The sequence below is a fragment of the Aspergillus affinis genome, assembly GCF_023601865.1.
Source record: "Aspergillus affinis strain CMG 70 chromosome Unknown NODE_5_length_567868_cov_86_340925, whole genome shotgun sequence".
NCBI classification, from domain to species: domain Eukaryota; kingdom Fungi; phylum Ascomycota; class Eurotiomycetes; order Eurotiales; family Aspergillaceae; genus Aspergillus; species Aspergillus affinis.
In genome coordinates, this window is record NW_026515786.1 from 27,852 (window position 1) to 49,934 (window position 22,083).

At 49.5% G+C, this 22,083-nt stretch overlaps 6 protein-coding genes across 6 annotated transcripts; 2 read left to right on the forward strand and 4 right to left on the reverse strand.

The window, feature by feature from the left end:
* Positions 1-832: 832 nt before the first annotated feature.
* Positions 833-7,998, forward strand: KD926_008735 (glycoside hydrolase family 35 protein; the record flags this gene model as incomplete). The annotated part of the gene is made up of 9 exons (XM_053104533.1): positions 833-1,646; positions 1,716-1,845; positions 1,912-2,020; positions 2,067-3,858; positions 4,530-4,617; positions 4,744-5,227; positions 5,277-5,736; positions 5,796-6,614; positions 6,677-7,998. The coding sequence occupies 9 exons, from the start codon at positions 833-835 to the stop codon at positions 7,996-7,998; spliced, it is 6,018 nt and encodes a 2,005-aa protein (XP_052960290.1).
* A 666-nt stretch (positions 7,999-8,664) lies between these two features.
* On the reverse strand, positions 8,665-9,933 carry KD926_008736 (uncharacterized protein; the record flags this gene model as incomplete). Its single annotated transcript, XM_053104544.1, has 1 exon — positions 8,665-9,933. One exon carries the CDS (start codon positions 9,931-9,933, stop codon positions 8,665-8,667), a length of 1,269 nt encoding a protein of 422 aa, XP_052960291.1.
* Positions 9,934-14,291: 4,358 nt separating this feature from the next.
* KD926_008737 (uncharacterized protein) lies at positions 14,292-16,375 on the reverse strand (the record flags this gene model as incomplete). The annotated part of the gene is made up of 3 exons (XM_053104555.1): positions 14,292-15,037; positions 15,316-15,812; positions 15,891-16,375. The coding sequence occupies 3 exons, from the start codon at positions 16,373-16,375 to the stop codon at positions 14,292-14,294; spliced, it is 1,728 nt and encodes a 575-aa protein (XP_052960292.1).
* A 1,279-nt stretch (positions 16,376-17,654) lies between these two features.
* KD926_008738 (MFS transporter) lies at positions 17,655-19,463 on the reverse strand (the record flags this gene model as incomplete). The annotated part of the gene is made up of 1 exon (XM_053104566.1): positions 17,655-19,463. The coding sequence occupies one exon, from the start codon at positions 19,461-19,463 to the stop codon at positions 17,655-17,657; it is 1,809 nt and encodes a 602-aa protein (XP_052960293.1).
* A 397-nt stretch (positions 19,464-19,860) lies between these two features.
* On the reverse strand, positions 19,861-20,550 carry KD926_008739 (uncharacterized protein; the record flags this gene model as incomplete). Its single annotated transcript, XM_053104577.1, has 3 exons — positions 19,861-19,969; positions 20,080-20,464; positions 20,547-20,550. 3 exons carry the CDS (start codon positions 20,548-20,550, stop codon positions 19,861-19,863), a joined length of 498 nt encoding a protein of 165 aa, XP_052960294.1.
* A 376-nt stretch (positions 20,551-20,926) lies between these two features.
* On the forward strand, positions 20,927-22,004 carry KD926_008740 (putative GTPase MTG1; the record flags this gene model as incomplete). Its single annotated transcript, XM_053104587.1, has 2 exons — positions 20,927-21,193; positions 21,255-22,004. The coding sequence occupies 2 exons, from the start codon at positions 20,927-20,929 to the stop codon at positions 22,002-22,004; spliced, it is 1,017 nt and encodes a 338-aa protein (XP_052960295.1).
* Positions 22,005-22,083: the final 79 nt, after the last annotated feature.

Genomic DNA, 22,083 nt, shown 5'->3' on the forward strand with positions numbered 1-22,083 from the left:
CGGACTGTGCAATTGCATCATCAAAATACACTCGTAGCTACAATACCATCTCGCAAAGGCCGTTGCCCCAGTCTTTGAATATCCGAGGATCCGGCGGAGGCTTGTAGATGGACAGTAAAATCCTGGCATGCCCGACCCCACACAATCGGCCACTCCACAAGCCAGGGGACCAGGGGCCAAGCGTACCCCGTATTCGTTCTCTAATGCGTTTCTGGGTTAGCCCCAAAGTATGAGCGGCAGGCCGGCACCAGTTATGTTTAGTTATCCCTAGCTGGCTAATAGGTGGCTCTTTTTTACTCCATTTGGTGAAACTGTGATGCATGTCCGATACCTTGGGTTCCCTATGTGCCATCAGAACCTGTGGAAGGGAACTTGGATCTGTCAGCCATCGTATCATCTACACATAGGGCGTCCCATATTGACGATGCTATACGAGCTAAAATATCCGCCACAGGCAATCTCCGCCCGCGCCTGGGGCAATGGGGGTCAAAGCCTCAAATTCGAAGGACCACAGTAACAGTTGAGTTTCTGAGGAGGTAGTGGTCTCATGAGAGAGGATGATCCGATAGATAGACATGACCATTCAAAACGATTCGGAATAGCGGCTGCGTCCCCCTTCCCACAAGTCTCAGACCCCTTGATATGTCCCATGGGGAGGGATGTTGAACTTGGTTTCATGCCATGGATATAGTGTGACCCACGTACAGCGTAGTCACGGGAGTAATATAGACATATATAATACCAAGCGGCTACGCACAAACCGTGGCCCCCCTCAACAAACGCGAGTACGCAAATTGGAGCAACGACCTGAGGTAACTCGGACCATTCCATCATGAAGTGGGTGTATCACATTCTGTTCGCCTTCGTATATTATGCTCTTCTGTTTGCTATTCCAACCGACCAAGCCCGGTTGGACATTTTTCGCGCACCGGATGCATTAGCCGAACAGCAATCGGGACTCGTCACCTGGGATGAATATTCGATATTCGTCCGCGGCGAACGGATACTGCTTTTGTCAGGCGAGTTTCATCCCTTCCGACTTCCTTCCCCTGGCCTATGGCTCGATGTTTTTCAGAAGATAAGAGCACTGGGCTACTCCGGTGTTTCGTTCTACTTGATGTGGGGATTGTTGGAAGGGGCCCCAGGGCGTTTTCGCAGTGATGGCGTCTTTGATCTCCAAGTCTTCTTTGATGCTGCCAGTCAGGCAGGAATATACCTGATCGCTCGACCAGGGCCATATATTAATGCGGAAGTCTCAGGAGGCGGACTTCCCGGATGGCTCCAACGCCTGCGCGCAGGCGTCAGGTCAGTGGCTCCAGACTACCTGAATGCCACGAGCAATTACATCGCGAATACCGGCAAGATTATCAGCCGGGCCCAAGTCACAAATGGTGGTCCGGTTATACTTTTCCAGCCGGAGAATGAGTACACCATGTGTTCGGGTTTCACGTCAATTGAGGAAATCAGTGCGTGCCTGGATAAGAACTATATGTTCGCGGTGGAAAAACAATACCGGGAGGCCGGAATTGTTGTGCCATTTATCAGCAACGATGCGGTGCCTCTTGGTAACTGGGCGCCAGGGACAGGGAGAGGTGCCGTGGATATTTACGGGTATGATGATTATCCGTTTGGCTGGGGCACTGGATGTGAGTCGACTTTCAGCCGTGCCAGCCGATAAGAAGATATAATGTGTGCAAACTGACACCATGCCATAGGTCAAAACCCTTACAATTGGACCCGGATATTGGATCCTTTGATCCTGTCCAATTTCTCCACACACCTAGCTATGAGCCCAAAGACGCCATATGCCATCATAGAATACCAAGGGGGCGCTCCTGATCCGTGGTAAGCCAATCGCTTGGCCTGTGACGCAGATTGCACCGGAGGAAAGACAAGCTAAGTCAATTCTAGGGGTGGAGAAGGTGTCAGCACTTGTGCAGCCATGATCAGTGCTGAATTTGCACGGGTGTTCTATAAAGTAAACTTCAGCCTTCGCGCCACGGTTGTGAACCTCTACATGGTACGTCCATCTAACGGTGGCTCAAGTCCTTTGGCTGACACCTCAGATGTTCGGAGGGACCAACTGGGGCAATCTGGGGTACCCATCTGGCTATACGTCATACGATGTTGGAGCACCCATTAGCGAAGATCGTTTATTGACGCGCCAGAAATATCACGAAATCAAACTCCAGGGTCAATTCATGCAGTCCTCGCCGGCATATATGGTCTCCCAGCCCTTACCTGCTTCGCGCAGGTACTCCAACGCTTCCAACTTGGTTATTACGGTACTACTTGGTGACACCACCAAGTTCTATACCGTTCGACATGCCGATTATGGCGAACTCAAGTCCACATTGTATCACATCAACCTAGACACTAGTTTGGGACATTTCACCGTGCCTGTACTAGGTGGCTCCCTGGTTCTAAATGGACGGGATTCCAAGATCCATGTCACGGACTACCGAATGGGGGATGTCAGTCTGGTCTACTCGTCAGCCGAGATATATACGTGGAAGAGGTCAGGATCCAAAATGATCCTGTTGATGTACGGCGGGGAGGCTGAACAGCATGAATTTGCGGTCTCACTGCCCTACAATCAAGTGAAAATCGAGGAAGGGAACGGAACCACATATCGCGGTATCCACAATGGAACCATTGTCCAGTGGACGGTCAGTGCAGACCGCCAGGTCATCAGCTTTGGTGATAAGCTTGAGGTGTATTTGCTGTTGCGAGAGCATGCTTACAATTACTGGGTGGTCGACTTACCACTTCCTCCGCCAATTGGCCTACATGTGTCGCCATCAAGGGAAAACTCCTCGGTCATCCTCAAAGGTGGATATCTTATACGGAACGCGACTATCTCCAATAGAGTGCTGTCCCTCACTGGGGATCTTAATGCAACAACAGAAATCGAGGTGATTGCAGCCCCTCCAGCGTGTTGTTCCGGTCTTACGTTCAACAGAAAGAGCGTAGAGACCAGCGTGGAGAATGGGCGATTGAAGGGCCTGCTGAAGTATGAAGCCCCGGGCGTTGCATTGCCCAACCTTGCCGCAGCGAAGTGGCAGTACCTCGATTCCCTCCCAGAGCTTAGCTCGCGCTATGATGATAGCAGTTGGACCCTGTGTAATCACCACTCAACTAAAAATCCTCGGAGATTGACCACACCTACATCACTATATGCGAGTGACTATGGCTATCACGCGGGTTCCATCCTCTATCGAGGCCATTTCGTTGCGAACGGGGCCGAGTCCTCATTCTCCCTGTCCAGCCAGGGCGGTTACGCATTCGCACACTCGGTATGGTTGAACTCGACGTTTCTCGGTGCTTGGCCCGGAAGTCCTGCTGTACAAACGTACAATCAGACGCTGCATTTCCCCAATCGCCTCGAGTCCGGGTCTTCCTATGTCTTGACGGTTCTGATCGACCATATGGGACTCGATGCGAATTTCTACGCGAACCTACAGACCATGAAGGCCCCACGAGGGCTTCTGGACTACAGCCTCTCCAGCCACGAGGACAAGGCTGACATTACATGGAGGATGACAGGCAACTATGAAGGCGAGCGCACCCGTGACCTCAGTCGAGGCCCTCTCAACGAAGGAGCAACTTTTGCTGAGCGGCAAGGTTTCCACCTCCCGGGAGCGCCCTCTCAAGGTTGGCAGCAGAGGTCTCCTATGGACGGCATGTCGGGACCAGGTGTAGGATTTTTTGCTACAACGTTCAATTTGAGTTTCCCGCATGGATACGATATCCCAACAAACATCATCTTCACAAACAGCTCGGCTGTCGGGGATCCCACCGCCGCAGGACGATTTCGGATATCTCTGTATGTGAATGGGTGGCAGTTTGGAAAGTATGGTACGTTTTTCCCCTATAATGCGCTGCCACACCGGTCGCAAGATCTTCAGGACAGGAAGGTTAACAAGTTCTTTCCTTTTACATAGTCAATAATATCGGTCCACAGACATCGTATCCAATCCCTGAAGGTATTCTCAACCATCATGGGGAGAACTACCTCGCCCTCGTATTCTGGGCACTGGATCACAACGGTGCAAGGCTCAGCGATCTTCAAATAGGCAATAGTGCAATTGTCCAAACTGGATACTCGTTGCCCAAGTTGGTTTCCGCTTCGGAATATGCCATCAGGCGCGATAGTCATTGAGAGGGGTAGCACAAGGATTGCGGAGCAAGGTGATATTTCACTGGTTTCGAATTGGGGGTATTAAAGTGTAAGGGGGGATAAAAGAAACCGCATGGCAGCGAAGACGCATAGCTGTTAGGGCTTCACACGGGTCTTCGGTTCCAGCACCGTTTGAAAAAGTAGTCAACCATTTCTGTTGGCACTGCCATCTCTTCACGCATTCCAACGGCTCTTATGCCGTGTGTAGCTCTCTAGAGACCCTTAAGTACGTCATGGTTGTAGTGAGCAGAATGGTCATATGCTGAGGTAGATTTATCGTTTCTGGACCACACGAGAGCTGTAAACATCAAAAGAGCCATATAGCTAACTTAATGACGTGTCCTAAGAGGAGGCAAGGTCATCTACGGTCCTTACCGGTCCAAATTGCTCAACCTGTCCCATTCTTACGAACACGAATACGAAGATGATGTCAACAGGTGCCTTCGATTTACGGCAGCCTGCAGATTACCGTGTGGATCATGGCGATCCGCTAATAGCCAAGTCGGATTGTCTATTTAAGAGCCCCGGAGACGCCTCCTTGAGTTACGTGGAAAAACGACTAGACCGTCCAATACATCATCCGTCGGCGTGATGTTTATCTTCCGATTCGGCCCCTGGGTAGCTCTTACCCTGACCTTCGCCGTATGCTGCTCCAGCATCGGCACCAATGACCAATTTTCCAGGGACATTGATCCCGGAACTTTTCAAAACCCATCAGCGGTCACAAGACCTCGATTTCGTTACTGGCTTCCCGATCCCAGTGTCGATGAGCAGGTGATGAGAGATGACATCAAGTCCGCCGGAGATGTGGGAGCGGGTGGAATAGAATACCTGCCGTGGTACAACGCCGGCGGTTTCCTAGGCCCTGCACCTCCAGGGGATGACTGGGGCAAGTACGGAGTCGGCACAGCTGCATTTAACAAATTGTTCCAGGCTGCTTTGGAAACTCATCGGGACGCTGGTATGGTGATGGACTTTGCCATTGGACCCAATCAAGGGCAGGGCGTGCCGGCTGCTTCCAATGAGGAAGGCCTTCAGTGGGATTTGGTACGCCCTAAAGTTGTGAACCTGATTGCAAAGTTGACACCCCTGTTAGGTACCCTTCTCAGTGCCAGTTCCTGCCAATGGATCCTTTGCTGGAATCATCCCAGGTTGGGGAACTGGAGACCTACTGGCACTCATTTCAGCTGAAGTGGTGAACAGAACCGATAACTACACGACGTTATCCTCTGTCCGAGTGCCCCACACTCGCCTCGTTCTCAAAGAATCTTCACTCGCTGATCGAACTGCTGAGGTGTCTGCCACCGGCCATCTATCATTCACGTATCCTAGGAGTCCCGAAAACCCCATCTTCTGGTTGTTCGCATTCTATCAACGCTTAACAAAGGCTCAAAATTTGATATTCTTCTCGAATCAGACGGAAGCGGTTGTGGAAAACGGAGCATACATGGTTGATCACTTCAGTTCCCGAGGCGCCGAGGTGGTGATCGATTTCTGGGAGAAATACGTCCTGACTGAGAATGTGAGATCGCTTCTCTCTGAGGTGGGAAACTATGGTGAGAAGATGGCGAATACCTTTTATGTTCCGCTGGATCGCGGCTGACATGGTTTGTAGCCTGGGAGGACAGTGTTGAGATCAAATCGAATATTTCTTGGTCTAAGTCGCTCCCCAGGCTGTTCGAGCAGAAGCACGGATACAGTCTCATCCAATACTTACCATTGATCATGTTTGGCAACAACAACATTGCGATTCAATCAACCGAGCCAGGGCCCGTCGAATGCATTCTGGATACGCCCGACGAAGGGGTTGGCTACGTCAATGACTTTCGTGATGCGCTGGTAGAGGGATACAGTCAGTACCTGGAAAGACTGACAGAATGGGCGACGACAGATCTCAATGTACAGATGTCGGTTCAGCCCGCCTACAACCTTCCCATGGACATGGAGGCGACTGTCCCCATTGTAAACGCACCCGAATGTGAGAGCCTTGGTTTCCTTGACAACATCGACGGCTATAGGCAATTCTCTGGACCGGCTGTCCTGGCAGGCAAGAGGATCGTCTCCAATGAGATCGGCGCCGTGTCTCTAGCGGCATTCCAGTACCAGGTCTCCAACCTACTGTGGTCTATCAACCGCGCGGTTGCGGGAGGTGTCAATCAGTTTGTGATTCACGGCCTATCTTATACTGGCAACTACTGGGCAACAACCTGGCCAGGCTATACCGCATTCTCATATTTCTACGGTGAACTGTGGTCGAATAAACAGCCAGCCTGGGATCATGGGTTCGCTGATTTCCTGCAATACGTCGGAAGGCTACAATTTAGTCAACAAGCAGGTCCTCTGAAGACGGATATCGCTATCTACGACAAGCAGTCCGCCACGGACTATACCCTCCGCTGGCATCCAGGAAATATGACTCAGCTCATTGATGCGGGTTAGCATGGCATTTTTCTCTTCCATCACTTTCGGACAATCTCGCCGCTGACTTTTTTGTAGGCTATAGTTATAGTTACCTCTCACCCGAAAACTTTGGCCTTCCGCAAGCATATGTTGGCAACCAGACCCTTGGGCCTGATGGACCAGCTTATAAGGCCCTGATTGTATACAGCGCGTCAAACGTAACATATGATGCGATCGGCAAGATGCAACAGTTCGCAGGGGCGGGATTACCGGTCATTTTAGTCGGTGGGGATCCTCCTCTATATGCCAGTGCGGGCGCTCCCAGCCACCAAACCTTCGCAGAAGCCATATCTGAGTTAAAGCGCACCGAAAACGTCTTCGCGGTCTCCGAGAGCGAGCTGATGCATAAGTTAGCCTCTCTCCACCTGGAGCCTCGAATCCAAGTACGGGCCAACAGCACGTGGTACACAACCTGGCGGGAATCAGTCAGTGAAGATGTCCAATACACGTTCGTATATAACGATGGCGAGGCCAGCACTGGCTACCTTGTGGTGTCCAGCAACAAAATCCCATATCGGCTTGATATGTGGACCGGGCTTTCCAAGCAGATCCTTGAATACCAGCAAACCCGGTCCAAGACCATCATTCCACTAGCGCTAGAGGCAAACCAAACTGCACTGATCGCCTTCGTTGGACCCTCCGTCCATGGATGGCGTGGATCAGTGGTCCATGCCGTTGAAACCCCTTCCACGGTCCAAGAGTACCTATACAGCACGAATACCTCCGACTCGGTTGAGCTTCATATCGCAGCCGGGCCAATCGACCAGCCCCTCGTCCTCTCCGATGGCCGAAACTACACAGTCCGACCCGATCGGACGGCGGCGAGCAGTTTCACACTTGACAACTGGTCCCTCACGGCAGAACACTGGGCTGCCCCTGACAACTTGTCCGATGCCTCCCAGATCGCCTCCAAGTTCAACACCACCTACCAGTTGGACGCGCTCATCCCATGGACCCAAATCCCAGGGCTCACGAATGCATCTGGACTAGGGTATTACAGCACCAGCTTCGAATGGCCACCTCGCACGGGTTCGGCGGACGGCGCATATATTTTGATTCCTCAGGTCCTTCATACCCTTCGTGTGAAGGTCAACGGTCACCAAACACCGCCATTCGACTACAATGCGCCCAGGGTGGACATAAGCCCTTACCTGCGAACGGGCCAGAACGAGGTCATAATCGTGGCTCCCACCGTAATGTGGAATTACATCCGAAGTATATTTGACAGGATCGTGATGGCAGGCTATCCACCGCTGATCAGCCTCACAGACCCCGGGCATTTACCGGGGCCCGTTGATAGCGGACTAAGTGGCACCGTGCATGTGGTACCATACGTGAAATGGCAAGCCAAGCTCTGAACTGAGAGAGAATCTAGTTGAACATGCACATACAATACTAGTCCCGCGGCTGGAACCTCACCGTTTCTTTGTGCAACCAACCAGGCAAGAGGCGGGCGAAATAGTTGTTGATGTATATAGGTTTAGATACTTAAGGTGGATTTTTTGTCGAATACGAGGGGTTAAGCAGTTGCTGCTATGGAGCCAAACTACTTTACTTTGTCTAAATTGCCTAGATTAACAACTGCTCAAATGAGACGTTATAGAAATTTAAGGGGATTCTGGATTGTGCACCCCGTCCACGTAGCTCGCGACGCTGTATCCGGAGGTCCGCCTCCGCATTGTGACATTTTCTCGGAGGTTGCTGAATAATGCAAAGCATGAATAGGCAAGGCATTGACTTTCTTCTTTTTCTAAGTCTAGATAGATTTTCAGTCTAGATGGGGCTAAGGTGAAACTTGTAGAGTGGGTCATATTCATACTGGTAGTCACTTGGGGTGTAATAAAAAATATCTACAATGTCTAAGGAGACCCTATCTGCCTTAGTTAGGAGGTCCTATTAAACACCTCGCCAAGAGTGAATCCTGTGTCCACCTTGCCTTTAGCGGCAAAATACCCAGCTCTTCCACAGTTCCCGAACCTATCAGATAGGATAGATGATAATTACGGATCATGAATGCAATACAATCACTGGTATCGAGCAGGTGGCGGCCAGATCCCATCTCTTTCATCTGCAAGTCTTGCATCAGTGGCCGCATGCAACCTGCTCAGCTCCGAGGTATGCCGATAGGGCTTCCGTCTTGCCTCGCCGTGGAGATCGCGCTGGACTAGCCGCGCAAACAATGTCGGGGCGATATGCTTGATATCGACTTTTAGGGGCTGCGAAGACTTGGGTTGAGCTCCAGTCCCGGTTCCCGGCTGTGGCTCTGGCTCTGTCTTTGACTCTGACGGAGCTTCAGGCTCAGCTAGCCAGACATACGGCCTTGTCGATTCACGCGAGTGGAGCGCCTCCTCATCCACGTAGAGAAAGGCGTCGCGTCGAAAGCCAACAGGGATCTCATTATTTGAAAGCATGGTGCTGAACCTGCTCCGTAGTGCACTTGAGTCCAAGTTGTTATTACTGTTACCTGGAACAGACACCCAGCGCAATGTGAATCGGTCTCTCGTCTCGTCCTTGATTAGCGTCGCTGAAAAGTGTAGTGCATGGTGAAGAGCCGTTCCGATCTGGAATTTATACTCCGCAAGACGACCTCCTCCTTTTTGCTCATCTTCTTCTTTCGGGTAGAATACCACGAGACCAAAGCGAGCTCCCGATTCAGATTCACCAAGGCCAGACCCAGAAGCAGAATCACTCGCTGAAGTAGAACTAGTTTGCAGTACGTGCTCCTGCCAAGGAACCTTCATCGCAACCCGAATATTCCTAATATCATCATCGTTCAGCGCTTCAGCCGCCGCCAGCGTCACTGCTGCCCATCGCTGCTGAACACTCTGCGCCACTTCCCTAGCAGCAGCAGCCCGGACATCGACCGACCTCGCCGCACGCATAGCTCGTTCCCTCAGGTCCCGATCTTCAGGGCTAAGGCATGCCACCTCGGACAGGATTCGGCCTGATTCTCCCTCGACTACACCGGCCGTTAGGAGACTGGCTTCTTTGCGGCTCAGGCCGAGGGTGCTAAGGGGGATGACATCGTTGTTATTGTTGTTGTTGTTGTTGTTGATGTTGCTGTTGAGGGCTTTGGTGACTAGTTCGTCCATGGACAGGCCGCAGGCATTTTGACAGAGGGTGTTTTCTTGACCTGGTGGGGGGCGGTGGAGGATGAGTCGGATTTCTTGATCTGTTAGGGAGGAGGGATCGCGTATGGCGCGGTTCCAGAGGGTGCGGGTTGACTCGTCTAGGGGTTGAGGGGTTGTAGACCCAAAAGGGTTGGACACTCCAGCATTGATGGGGAGAAACATGTTGATAAACATCAATTATGAGAACATGCAGAAGGAAGATGATAATCGTGAGCAGGTTTTTAGCTTGATAAATTGTAGTTAATCTTGACTCTTTGTTATATTTCAGTAGGAATACAATCTTAAAGGAACATGATTATATGGATTAGATGTAAGAGTAGCCTGTATATAATATTTATAATATTGAAATAAAAGAAGCTATCATCAAAGTAACCTAAACACCAAAACGAGCTTGTTCTTTATTCCTGGATATTACAAGGCGGAAACACCAAGAATACCATCAAACATGCATAACTCAGGCCTTCCAAATTAGGTGCCAGATCTTGGCATGTTTGTCATGTTTATTATCGGACAGATATCGTACGATATCGTAGTTGCTGATAATTCTTTTTGCTATCGATCGGACTGCCGATATCCGATAGTGCCGCAGTCTACTCTAGGATAGAGAACGTGTTCTTATTCCACGTATTAGCTATTATTTACCGTTCATATAGCGATCGATCTATAAGGCAAGCCTCTGAGACTTACTATTCCTTTTCCCTAAGAAAGGTCTTGGTAAATTCCGGAATCAGATAAATAAAAAGTCGAGACCGTCCTCCTTCGGGATTATACACTAAAGTTAAGATAAGATCCTAATAGCGCAGATTTAAGAGCGTCCTAGGACGACTATTAGTAATTATAGCTAGTTAATAGAAGAGAAGTAGCTAGATCCAGAGCCACCCGCATAGGAATATTATCTCAATTATTAATAACAGCACGCGAGCAAACTCCGCCACATCTTCGATATACATTACTTTCGGTCGGCGGCTAAGCTTAAGTTTCTTCTCTTTAGCAACAATTACCAGTAGACTTCGGCAAAACCCATATGGGTTATGGGTTTTTTTAAAATGGTCGACCCATCCCGATGGGTACCCATGGGTCCAATAAAAAACCCCATATTCTGCACAAATCTGACACTTGGCATACATAATTCAGCTTACTTAGCAAAATTTCAGATTGTAATTTTGACGTGTTTTCTCTTGCTTAGCATTTAATAGTCTTATAGCTATAATTTCTTGACACTTGGGATATCCAGGGCCGCTCTCATGAATATCTGGACTTGTACTGTCTTTCGACGGAGAAAGCCCAGAAAAATGTTTGCCATGTTGGTGCAGCGCAGTAGTACAGCATTTCCTCCTGGGGAAAAGGTCGTGGGTATCAGAAGGAAAAATGACTTCCCTGATTTGCCATTCTCGTGATGGCAGTGCTGGGTTTTTTGGGGAGTGTGACGGGCAAAAGTGAACTAGGAGTGGAGAACGGGCAAGGGAGAGGTCGCTAGTTGGGGTACAGTTTATTAAGGTCACTCACTCAGGACACTCAGCCTTCCGGTCACTCCATGCTCAGTGATCGCCTCAGGCCGCTCAGGGCGTGCTCAGGTCTACTCAGTGAGCAAAAAGCGGCGAGGGGTGAGCACTAAAACGGAAAGGGAAAGACTTCGAGCTGGCGAGAAAAACAAGTACGTATGGTTACATATGAGTGACTCTATATTATGGACAAAGTTTCGTGTACTCCAGTGGGAAAGTTACAGACATGCACCAGAATAGCAATTGCCCTCGCTGCAGTATTTATCAGTGCTTCCACAATATCCCGAGGTTGAACAACATTTACCAAACTGAGTTCCAGTGAAAGTCTTGTTTCCTGCGAATGAAGGACCACATTCTCCGTTTATACTTGGTCCACCATTATCGTCATTACATTTCCCCGAGTAGCAATGACTAGTTCCACAGAAGTCATTGCCATTAAAGCTACTGGCCTTACTCCAGTTAATGTAACTGAAACTGTTGCTAGTGCTTCTGATGCAAACACAATCTCTTCAAGTTGGTTTATCAATTTCTCTAAAGAAAGCAAGGCCAAATTACCTGTACAGTCGACTACCTTTGTTTAGTATAATTATCAATGCCCAACCCTTATCTAAAAAGGTTAAGATCTCGCAATGCAACCGCTGCTGGAAGTAATATAACTCCAGATTTTGCGCACGTAACTCCGCTGCTGCTTCTGCGGCTCTACATAATACACTGAGGAAGGCCATACCAATTACTGCGCTGTTGCAGCTCCTTATACCTGCTCCCCAAGATGCCTACACTGCCATGGCCCGCACCCAGCAGACTATGACTAATGCCTTCTCCGGCCCAGCAAGCCAGGTTCTCGTTTTACAAAGGCCCAGCAGGCTGAGACCCGTAAGACCTGCTCCTTAACCCTCTCTAAGGCACGGATTGAGAGTAAATGTTGCTCCCGGCCTCCCGCAGCCCCTGCAACCCCTGGGGCCTCGCAAGATGAGGATATGACTATCGACAGCTACCCTACAGTTTCTCTATCTCGCCCAGTTACTCCCCCTCAACAAGAACTAGCAGATTCTCCTCCAGTTACAGCTAGAGCAGTACGTTTTGCTACAGCAGCGACCGACGCAGAACCCACGCGAGAAGGTAAAAACAAGGTTTTTGACTTTATCGGCCGACTTTTTGGTAGTTTATCATACACAAAACAAAATCCGATAGATGAGCATCATCTGGAAGCAAAAGATTTAGGCGATACCATGCACGGGTTCAACCTACTTGGCCATAGGCTCGAAAATATCGGACCAAGCAATGCGTATGAATTCGATGAGACCGGACTACAAATTGGGCAAGTACAAATACAAAAGGCTATTACTGCGATCGTGACCCAACGTCAAATATCATGCACCAATGGACGCAAAAAGTATTGAATCACGCGGTTTGCTGCAGCGAGGTGGTCAGGGCCAGGATTGACTAGAAATCTCGATAATTCAGAGGCCGATTTTGCAACATCCGGCCTCATGATCACCGCTGACCAGAGGATTGAGCCCACTTTCTCCTGGAACTCCTGTATCTGCCTAGGGGACGCCTTCCCGCTGTATAGAGTGGAAGCGGCGATTTAGGCGGTTGAGACGTCTTCAGGTTGAATTCCGTAGTGATCTTGTCTAAATAGACTGACTGCGAGAGGTGAATCGTTCGCTTTCCTCTATTTCTGCGTATTTTGATTCGGAGAAATGTGTCAACATTCTCTATCTCACGTAGAAGTATTTCGATGAGAGGAACTCAATGACTTCATCTGCGCGCCTTTTATTTGCAGCGCTTGACAAGACGATAAAGTCATCAACGTAGAACATTATAATGACAATTCCGTCAGTAAATAAGCAGGGTTCCTGTTCCACAGGGTTGAGTTCTACTGCTTTCAGCGTCGCGGCTAGGTGAAGCTGCCAAAGACGAGGTGCACGGCGCAATCCGTATAGCGCCTTAAGAAGTTGAAGGGCTTTACCGGGCACTTTGAAGCCGTCAGGGCATCGGTATAGACGATTTCGTCTATCTCTGAATTCACGAAGGCATTCAAGGCGTCAAACTCTCTCATTTCGAGGTCGTATACACCCGTCAGGGCCATTAAGGTTCGAAATGTTTTTGCAGCAAGCGTGACCGCACTCTTGTTATCTCTAGTCATGATTTGAAGGTCTCCACGCACGCAAAGGCGTGCCTTACACCTATCTAACTGTCCTTCCACATTGAATTTATATGTATGTGTCGGCCATTCTTGCCAGGTATGTTTGGGCTTTGATACCGACGACACACGGATCTATAGAACAGACCTACCCTAGGTCTCACGACGACGTCAGTTTGCGTCTATCCGCTCGTACAAACAAGTAATTCTCCGATCCCTCTCCTATGGACAGGTGGCATGAGATTAACTCACATGTACCTTACCCCAGACATATTGAGGGGTCGCCCGATGCAAAAGAGGCGATTTAATATATCGCCATCTAACCCCGGATCGACGTGCCAATCAATCCCCGGATTGCCCCACAGGACGGGGGGTTCTTCACAAACAGCCAAGAACTGTGGAGTGGGCGATCGTTGCTGTTTTCTGGCAGTCGAAGACGCGATGTAACCTGGTTTTCTGTGTTGCCGTGGGCGTGTACTGCATTGTCCGAGAGGGGTATACGTTGCGGAAGGATGGGAGTGGTAGGATTTATTGGGCATACTTCGATAGTGCACATATCACCAGGAGACTGGTTTCAGCGCCGGATCCAAGGATATGTTGTTGAGTATTTGGATGTGGTTGTGTAGGGGTCCGCGATGTAGAATGTATCGTCTGAATGGAGAATCTGTGATCTCTACGGAGATCCAGACCATGTTGATCAGGGATATCGGGTCTGGACTCTGGTACAGAAGTGATTCTGTAGAAACTCTCGGGTAAGATTCAGTATTCTGGTTCCCGCGGTTCAATTCATTCTGGTCAAGATGATATTCTAGAATACATGCAGGAAGGCCATGTTGATGCTGAAAAGGCGGCGAACTCGATACACTCACTCGCTAGTGGAATCCTTCAGTTGTTTCGCGATAAAGGATGTCATCTTGGGATGGGAGCAGGAAATCTCCGGTATTCGCACTGAAGGTAGCGGGAACTCCCCGCTGTTGCCTGTATGAATCCGTCCACAGATTCCGCACCATTTCTGCACAATAAACCCGTTTTATCTCCAGATCCATGTCCTGGTTCTGATCCCATCCCGTATAGTTGGTCAAATCGTTTCGCGCAGAGAGGTAGCGCGCCGTCGACTCCGACGTCGACACCTCCAGCTCCGGATTATAGAACGCTTTCACCTGGTACTCCGTCGTCTGTCCACTGTCGTCGCCGTACATGCGTTTCACTTCTTTCATTGTGTTCACATGAAACCCGAACTCGGGCTGCTTTTTCCGATCGACGTTATTGTCGTACCGGATCGACCAGACTGCACGATTGAAGTCCCACTTCCCGGATGGATCGCACTCCTCGTAGCTGCAGAAGATTTTATCATGGTACCAGTCACACGTCCCGCGGATACCGGTGACGTAGAGGCCGGCTGTGTAGCCGTCCATCTTGTTGGTGATCAGGTCGACTTTGGAGTTCATGATTGTTTCGTAGCCGATAAACTTGTAGGATTCTAGGACGGGACTGTCGGTGGAGACGTACTGTTCGCGGGACATTCTTTTCTGATGGGAGGTGTAGTTTATTTGGAAATGTGTACTGTCTTGGATGCCTGAGTTAGTCGTGAGATCGAGAGAGACAACTGGAGGTGGGGCTGAACTGGCACATCAGCTCGAGCGGGACAAGGCTCGTGTCAGATAACTGGTAGGGATCATGGGGTTATCGAATCAGGATATGCATCCTTCGAGTGATGATCTTCTCCAAATGCATGGATGGCCTCACGTGTCTTTCAGAAGCCGTGGATTTTGGTTGACTTCCGGTAGCGGAAATGGTCTACTACCTACACGATATTCTTATTTCCTTCCTTGAACCTACTGGACATCCTACAGTCGCTAGCAAGGTGGCCGAGCTGCTTGCAGATAAAGCACTTACCCTCCTTCATTAACTGTTCTTTCTCTTCACCCTTGGCATAGTGAGCAGGACGCGAGCTGGCTCCCTTATTCGGGATCGAGGATTTAGAGCCGCCTCTAGCCGCATTCTGGTTGTTTCGGCGCTTCTTTAAGTCGGCCCAGAGGTCAGCCACCTTGGCACATTCGTGAGTAAAGTCCTTAAAGGTTCGGTTGTCATTATTGAAAACGTAAGCCACCATTCGCTGCACTTCATTAGGAAGGGCGAAGAAGAAGAAGCTCTCTTTCCAGGTATCACGATCAATCCGGCCTTCGACTGCAAGGTACTGGAACTCTGAGGCGAAGGTATGGTAGTCCTTAAAGACAGCCATCTTGATGGAGTTAAACTTCCGGCGAGCATTGCGGGCCTTATTCGGGTCCACGAAGATGCTTTTCAAATGACTCAGGATCTCACCAAAGTCACGATAGTCCTGAATCTTGAGACGCGGGGATATATGCCGACGCGCATCCCCTTCGCAGCGGCTAGTCACATAAGCGATACGAAGTGTAGCGGTAGGATAGTGGTCAGCGTTAGCAGTCAGCTTCTAGTTGATCGCTAACTGCCAGTTCTCGAAGATCGGGTCTTCGCCGTTGTTAAACATTGGCGGGTCAGGGATTTTGGTAGATCGGTAGCTATCAGAGGTATCAGTTCGGTCCCTAGAGAGGGCCCATTTTACCGCGATAGCGTTACGCTCAGCAGTCAATTCGGCGATATCGTTCTGAAGTATGCGGATAGTTTTCTGGGCGCGATTCGTTTCTTTGATCTCGAGCTCATGCATATCTCTTATGACCTCGTAGACTACTTCCGGGTTCTTCTTGATCTCCTCTAGGAACCATTCTTTGGTCATAGGGATTCGATTGATATCGGTATTGTCGGTCACCTGCTCCGAATCATAGAACAGCTCCTCTTTATCAAGGAAACCTTCATCATGTTCCTGCTCTGGCTGAACATCGGAGGACTGGTCGTCCTGAAGGTCCTGGGGGTCGTTCTGGGGCTCGCCCTGGCGCACAAAGGCACGGTGCGAAGAGCGGGTTCTCGGGTTCATTCTGGTTCGTTCTGGTCTTGGTGCAACTTGGTTGTCGTGTAATTGCCTCACGGGAAAAGACTTCAAACGGATCATAGGGCTTTATACCTACTGACTGTTCAGTGATATGCCTTTAGTGTATCTGCTTGGAGTGAAAAGAAAAAAAGGCGATAGGAAAATTATGTGACGGTCTACAAAGGAGCTTAGTAAAAGACAAATTTGTTTATGACTCGTAGTCAAAGAGTTTTCCCATAGGGAGGAAAGGCTATCTAGGAGGGAGAATCCAGGGACACTATATACTGCCTGGGGCTTTGCCTCAGGCAGGAATGCCTGCAGGATACCTAGGAATGTTCCTGGATGCCTACCGCGGAGAATCGCTTGATCCTATACTAACTAACCGGAACGTTCCCCCGGAAAGTTCCTCCGTACAGGGAAACTCCCTGGCTTCAGGAGGTAAAAATGTCATTCTACCTAGTAGGCATTTAGGATCGAAATTCAGAAAATGTCTATACTAGACTAGCACTATTTGGTATTCCGAGGATTTCTTGACTCTAGGGATATCCTGGGCTGCTCCCATGAACATCTAGGCTTGTGCTGTCTTTTGATGGAGAAAACCTACAAAAATGTTTGTCATGTTAGTGCAGCGCGGTAACTACAACATTTCCCTACTGAAAAAAAGGCTGTGGGTATCAGAAGGAATAATAGCTTCACTTATTCGTCATTTTCGTGATGGCAGTGCTTGGTTTTGGGGGAATGTAGCGGGCGAAAGTGGACTAGAATGTTACAACCCTTCTCCAACTACGTAGCAAGCTCGTAGGCGAGAATTATGTTGAATTCTAAGCGTGAGGAAGAAACAACACTAATTACAGTAGACGAAGAAGTTTTGTTTACATAGCTTAGTCAGCCGTTGCGCCAGTTTCTGCCTGAGAGTTCAGGCAATAACGCTGTAGCTCGCTCAGGCTTCTAGCGATGGTTGTCACATAGAAGTAGAGAAATAGGCAAGGGGAAGACCGCTAGTTAGGGTGCAGTTTATTGAGGTTGCTCGCTCAGGGCACTCAGTCTTCTGCTCACCCCGTGCTCAGTCGTCGCCTCAGGCCGCTCAGGGCGTGCTCAGGTCTACTCAGTGAGCAAAAAGCGGCGAGGGGTGAGCACTAAAACGGAAAGGGAAAGCTTTCAACCGGACTAGAAAATCAAGTACGTATGTAAAGTAAGACTAAATCTAAGGGATCTATAGACATGAAAGGAATTATATCCAAAAAGTAACCAATGCGAAATACAAAGTGAACAACCTTCCCCATGTTCACCGCGAATTAAAAATGTCGCCAATCTGAGGAGGATCATCTCGGACTAGTGTGCGATTGGACAGCGACGATTCTCCTGGTCGTTTCGAGTAACAGGATGTTCGATACGCTGTTGAAGCCCGACTCGCTTCAGTTGGCTGGTTGTCTATTGACTCATCACGATCACCATTATCTCCATGAGCCACCGACGATCTAGCCTGCAGCTCGATGCTTTCATTTTTGGTTTCGGGTTTCGGCGGTGTGTTGTTGCCAGTACCAGCGAGCAGCCGGTTCATGAAAGCGTCGGCCTCGGCGGCATAGTGGCATCGCTCTCGAATCTTAGCGCCATACTTATAGAACAGGAACGGCATCGGAACGCATGCCAAAGCGAGAAAGGCCGGGATCGAGGAGGCCCAGTGTATACCCAGTCGTTGATACATGTAGCCGGTAAAGAGTGGAAAGACAGCGCCAAAGATAGAGCGTACGAGGGAGTTTGCTGCTGTCACCGACGCGGCGTAGATGGTGTAAGAGTCAATCAGATAGTTCAAAACGGGCATGAACACCATAATCATCCCATAGCCGAATGGGGCTCCAGGCGCAATGGACGCCATCCAATGTGTTGAAGGTGAATTCGTCCAGGCAAACCAGAATAGACCAACTGGCAGAGCAATGCTTCCTATGAAGCTGGCAGGCAGGCGCTCCTCTGGAGGAAGTCGCCGCCCACGTGCCTCCAAGGTCTTTTTCTTATACTGAAAATATGCAACGAATGTGTGGACCAATGCAAACAAGATCCCAACCAAGATGCCCAGGAAAGCCAGTCCACCTTTACTCTCGCTCCAGCCGCGAGTCTGCTGAAAAACAATCGGGTATGCAGTGAAGAACATATATAGTGTGCCATAAATAATGGCAAGGTATAATGACATCAAGAACACAATAGGCTCACGAAAGAGTAGGACAAAAGGTCGAGAAAGGGCTGTTTTGAATAATTGGCCCGCGTGGGAACTTTTGCCCTCAACATCAAGCTTGCTGCGGTACACATGACTGGTGATCTTCGATAGCCTTTCTGCTCGTCTTCGCAGGAGCACCGGGCTGTATGTTTCAGGCAGGAACAATGTCGTCAATATAAGCAGCATCCCGGAAAAGGCGGCCAAAAAGCCTTGCACCCACCGCCAGCCTCCGGCAGCGGCCAGAAATCCTCCCACGATAGGTCCAATCGTTGGGCCCATAAAAGGCGCGGTGGCATAAAGTCCGCTTGCCAGCCCTCGAGTGATAGCAGGAAAAGTGTCGGCGAGGGTACCTCCTGCAACAGCCATAGGGGCGGATCCAAGGCTACCTGCAAAAAAGCGAAGAATGATCAAAGTCTCAATGTTTTGTGCGCCTGCCGTTCCAGCCGTAAAAGCTGTCAGTGTTGCTGCGCTGAAGATGAATACCGGGCGACGTCCATAAAGTTCACTCATCGGCGCCAGTACCAGAGGACCAAGTGCGAAGCCCAGAACATAGAACGAGATTCCCAAGACAGCAATCTCTTCATCGACTTGGAAGTACTCCACGACTTCGGCCAAGCCTCCTGAATAGCCGGAAGAGACCAAGGCAACTGTGAAGGTGGAAAGTGAAACCAGCGACGCAAGTGCCCATTTTGAAGAGTCACGGAAGCCCATAGGGTTCCGGGGATCATCTGGTATCCATGAAACTTCAAACGGGTGCTCTTCAGTACCAGAACCAGGATATTGGTGGTTTATGACTTCTTGGGTGACGGCACCCTTGTCAAATATCATTCGCCAAGCGGGAATCTTAGAAGTCGTCGGCATTTCAACCTTCAAATCCCTCATTTTCGTGCTGGCCTGCGATTTAATCTCCGTTTAGCTACGCCTTCAAAAATCTTTTGGACAGCAAAAGACTCACATTTAAAAGGTACTAACTAGTCAACCAAGGCTTATTCGAACAAACAGGATCGCCCAGAAGCTCGGAAAAATAACAAGCCTTGCACCCTGGCTGAAGAGCTGTCAATTCAGAATGTTCTTCCAGAATGCATCATAGGACATTTTTCAAGTAGTGATCCATGGCCCTTTTAAACTTTTCTCAAGTTGGCAACCATCTGCAATCGGCGGTAAAATCCTAAGGTGAAGATCTGATGAGGTAAGGGATATTCCAGCAGGTGCGAGGGCCAGGGGTACAGCACAGCAGCTGAACTTTAGCTTTCTCCACTCGAGTTGGTGCATCGCGACATCAGATCTTGGTGACCCTTCTCTTGCCATTAGCATCTGTAGCCCCTGAAGGAATCTCTAAAGCATTATACTCGGTTCCGCCCTTCACGCCTGCTCTTGGGATGATATATCTGCATTATGCGAACCATGAAAATGATGGGCAATGTAGGAGATCATACGGAGTGCCCAAGAACAATTCCAAATCAGCTTAGCAGCGACGAAGATCTTTGGAAATACCCACCCGTGTGCCGATTCGAGCCAATCCCGATCCATCATAAACAGAGGAACACAAGTTCCCCGAGCCTGTTCTATTGAATCAGGGGCCAAGAGATTGGGCGCTCCTTGCAGGGCGTCTTGAGTAAATATGCAGCCACACAGTTTTATCACAGAGGGTGGGGGCAACAGGGACCAAGCAGGAGGAAGCATTGTTAATTGGTAGTGAGGTGTGGTAACTACGAAGTAGCTGAAGTGTTCGAAACAAAAGATGGGCATTGGTATTGCATCATCATCATCATCATCATCATCATCATCATCATCATCATCATCATCATCATCATCCTCACAATTTTGAAGCACTCGCAACGCAGGTACCCCGTACAGATTGATGACACCATGTGTGTTGAGCACTGCTGAATACGCTATTCAGAGTGATGAAAGCAGGCTATATATAGATCGGGACTCGCAGACGTGTTCTCGTAAGTTACTTACCCATCTGGGCAGATGTGGAAAATTTAAGAACTGATATGCCATTTGTATATCTCGATAAGGTTCAGAAACCCTGTGCATATTGTAGTAGCAAGCGGTGTCAAGTCATCGAGATGGCTCTTGTAGGATGTAGGGACCCTGTCGACAACCCCCCCAAGGCGGAGAACATCGGCCCGAAATACCGCCTTTCTCACCGCTTTTAATTAACGGCAAATCGGGCCCACGCGAAGAAGTGGAAGCAGCAGCTTCATCAGCGAAACAAAGACCATGCTTTCCCTCTCAACCTAAGCTTACCGTCGGCATTGGACCATGTGTCGAGGGGCGGTCATCAATCGATCTCTCCATCCACTTCTACCCATAGACCTATCTGTGGACTCCTCGTGATGGCGGCCAATTTCATTCCCCGCCAGGTCTTCCCCAGTTATGCGTCCATTCCCAGGTCGTACTACTTGGGCCATCACAGGGCCGGCTTGAAGAAGATGCAAAATATGTTGTCATCTATTGACTATGTGGTTGAATGCCGCGATTACAGAGTCCCCGTCACGTCTATCAATCCCATGTTTGAAGAGGCGTTGGGGAAAACTAGACGATTGATTGTCTATACCAAGAGGGACTTGGGCGCGAAGCCCGGGTCAAGTGCGCAGCGATCTGTGAGTCTTCCTAGCTTCAATTCTTTCGAGAACTATTGCTCACTTGTATTCTCTACATTAGGCGGAGAAAACCGTTCGAGGCTTCGATAAAAACAGCGCCACATTTTTCGTTAGCTCGTCATCTCGTCCAGATGTGAGTTCCATCCTAAAACATTTGCGAGAAGATGCAGAGGGGCCAGACCGACTTGTCGGCTGTCGTGTAATGGTTGTTGGTATGCCCAATGTCGGAAAATCGACTTTGATCAACAACTTGCGAAACCAAGGCGTCGGCAAAGCCAAAGCTGTACAAACGGGCGGTCAGCCGGGTATAACACGGAAGATTGGAACGCCAGTGAAGGTTATAGAGAGAGAAAATGGCTCCCACGTCTACGTGCTGGACACGCCGGGTGTGTTCATGCCCTACGTGCCGGATGCAGACAACATGCTGAAACTAGCGCTCTGTGGCTGCGTCAAGGATTCTGTCATTTCACCCGTCACTCTCACCGACTATCTATTATATCATATAAATCTGCACGATCCCGACGTATATCAACGTTGGTCCGCGCCAACGAATGAGATCATGCCCCTGCTGGAGAGCTTTGCTCAACACACGGGTCTTCTTGCCAAAGGTGGCATTCCCAACATTGACCTTGCGGCGCAGCACTTTATCCAGAAATGGCGCGCGGGCAATTTGGGGCGCTTCCTTCTCGACGATTTACAAGCTGAAGAGAGAAGTCGTTTGGAGGGAAACAAAGAAGAAGTGGGTCGCAGTATCTCCTCGATCTTAAGGGCCGAAAGGACGGCGAAGAAACGGGATAGTTCGAAGCTGTAAATAATAACTTTAGATAATATCATCCAATGTACAGTACAAAAGAACGAATCGTGTTGGTATCGTCAGTGAGCTGTTTTGC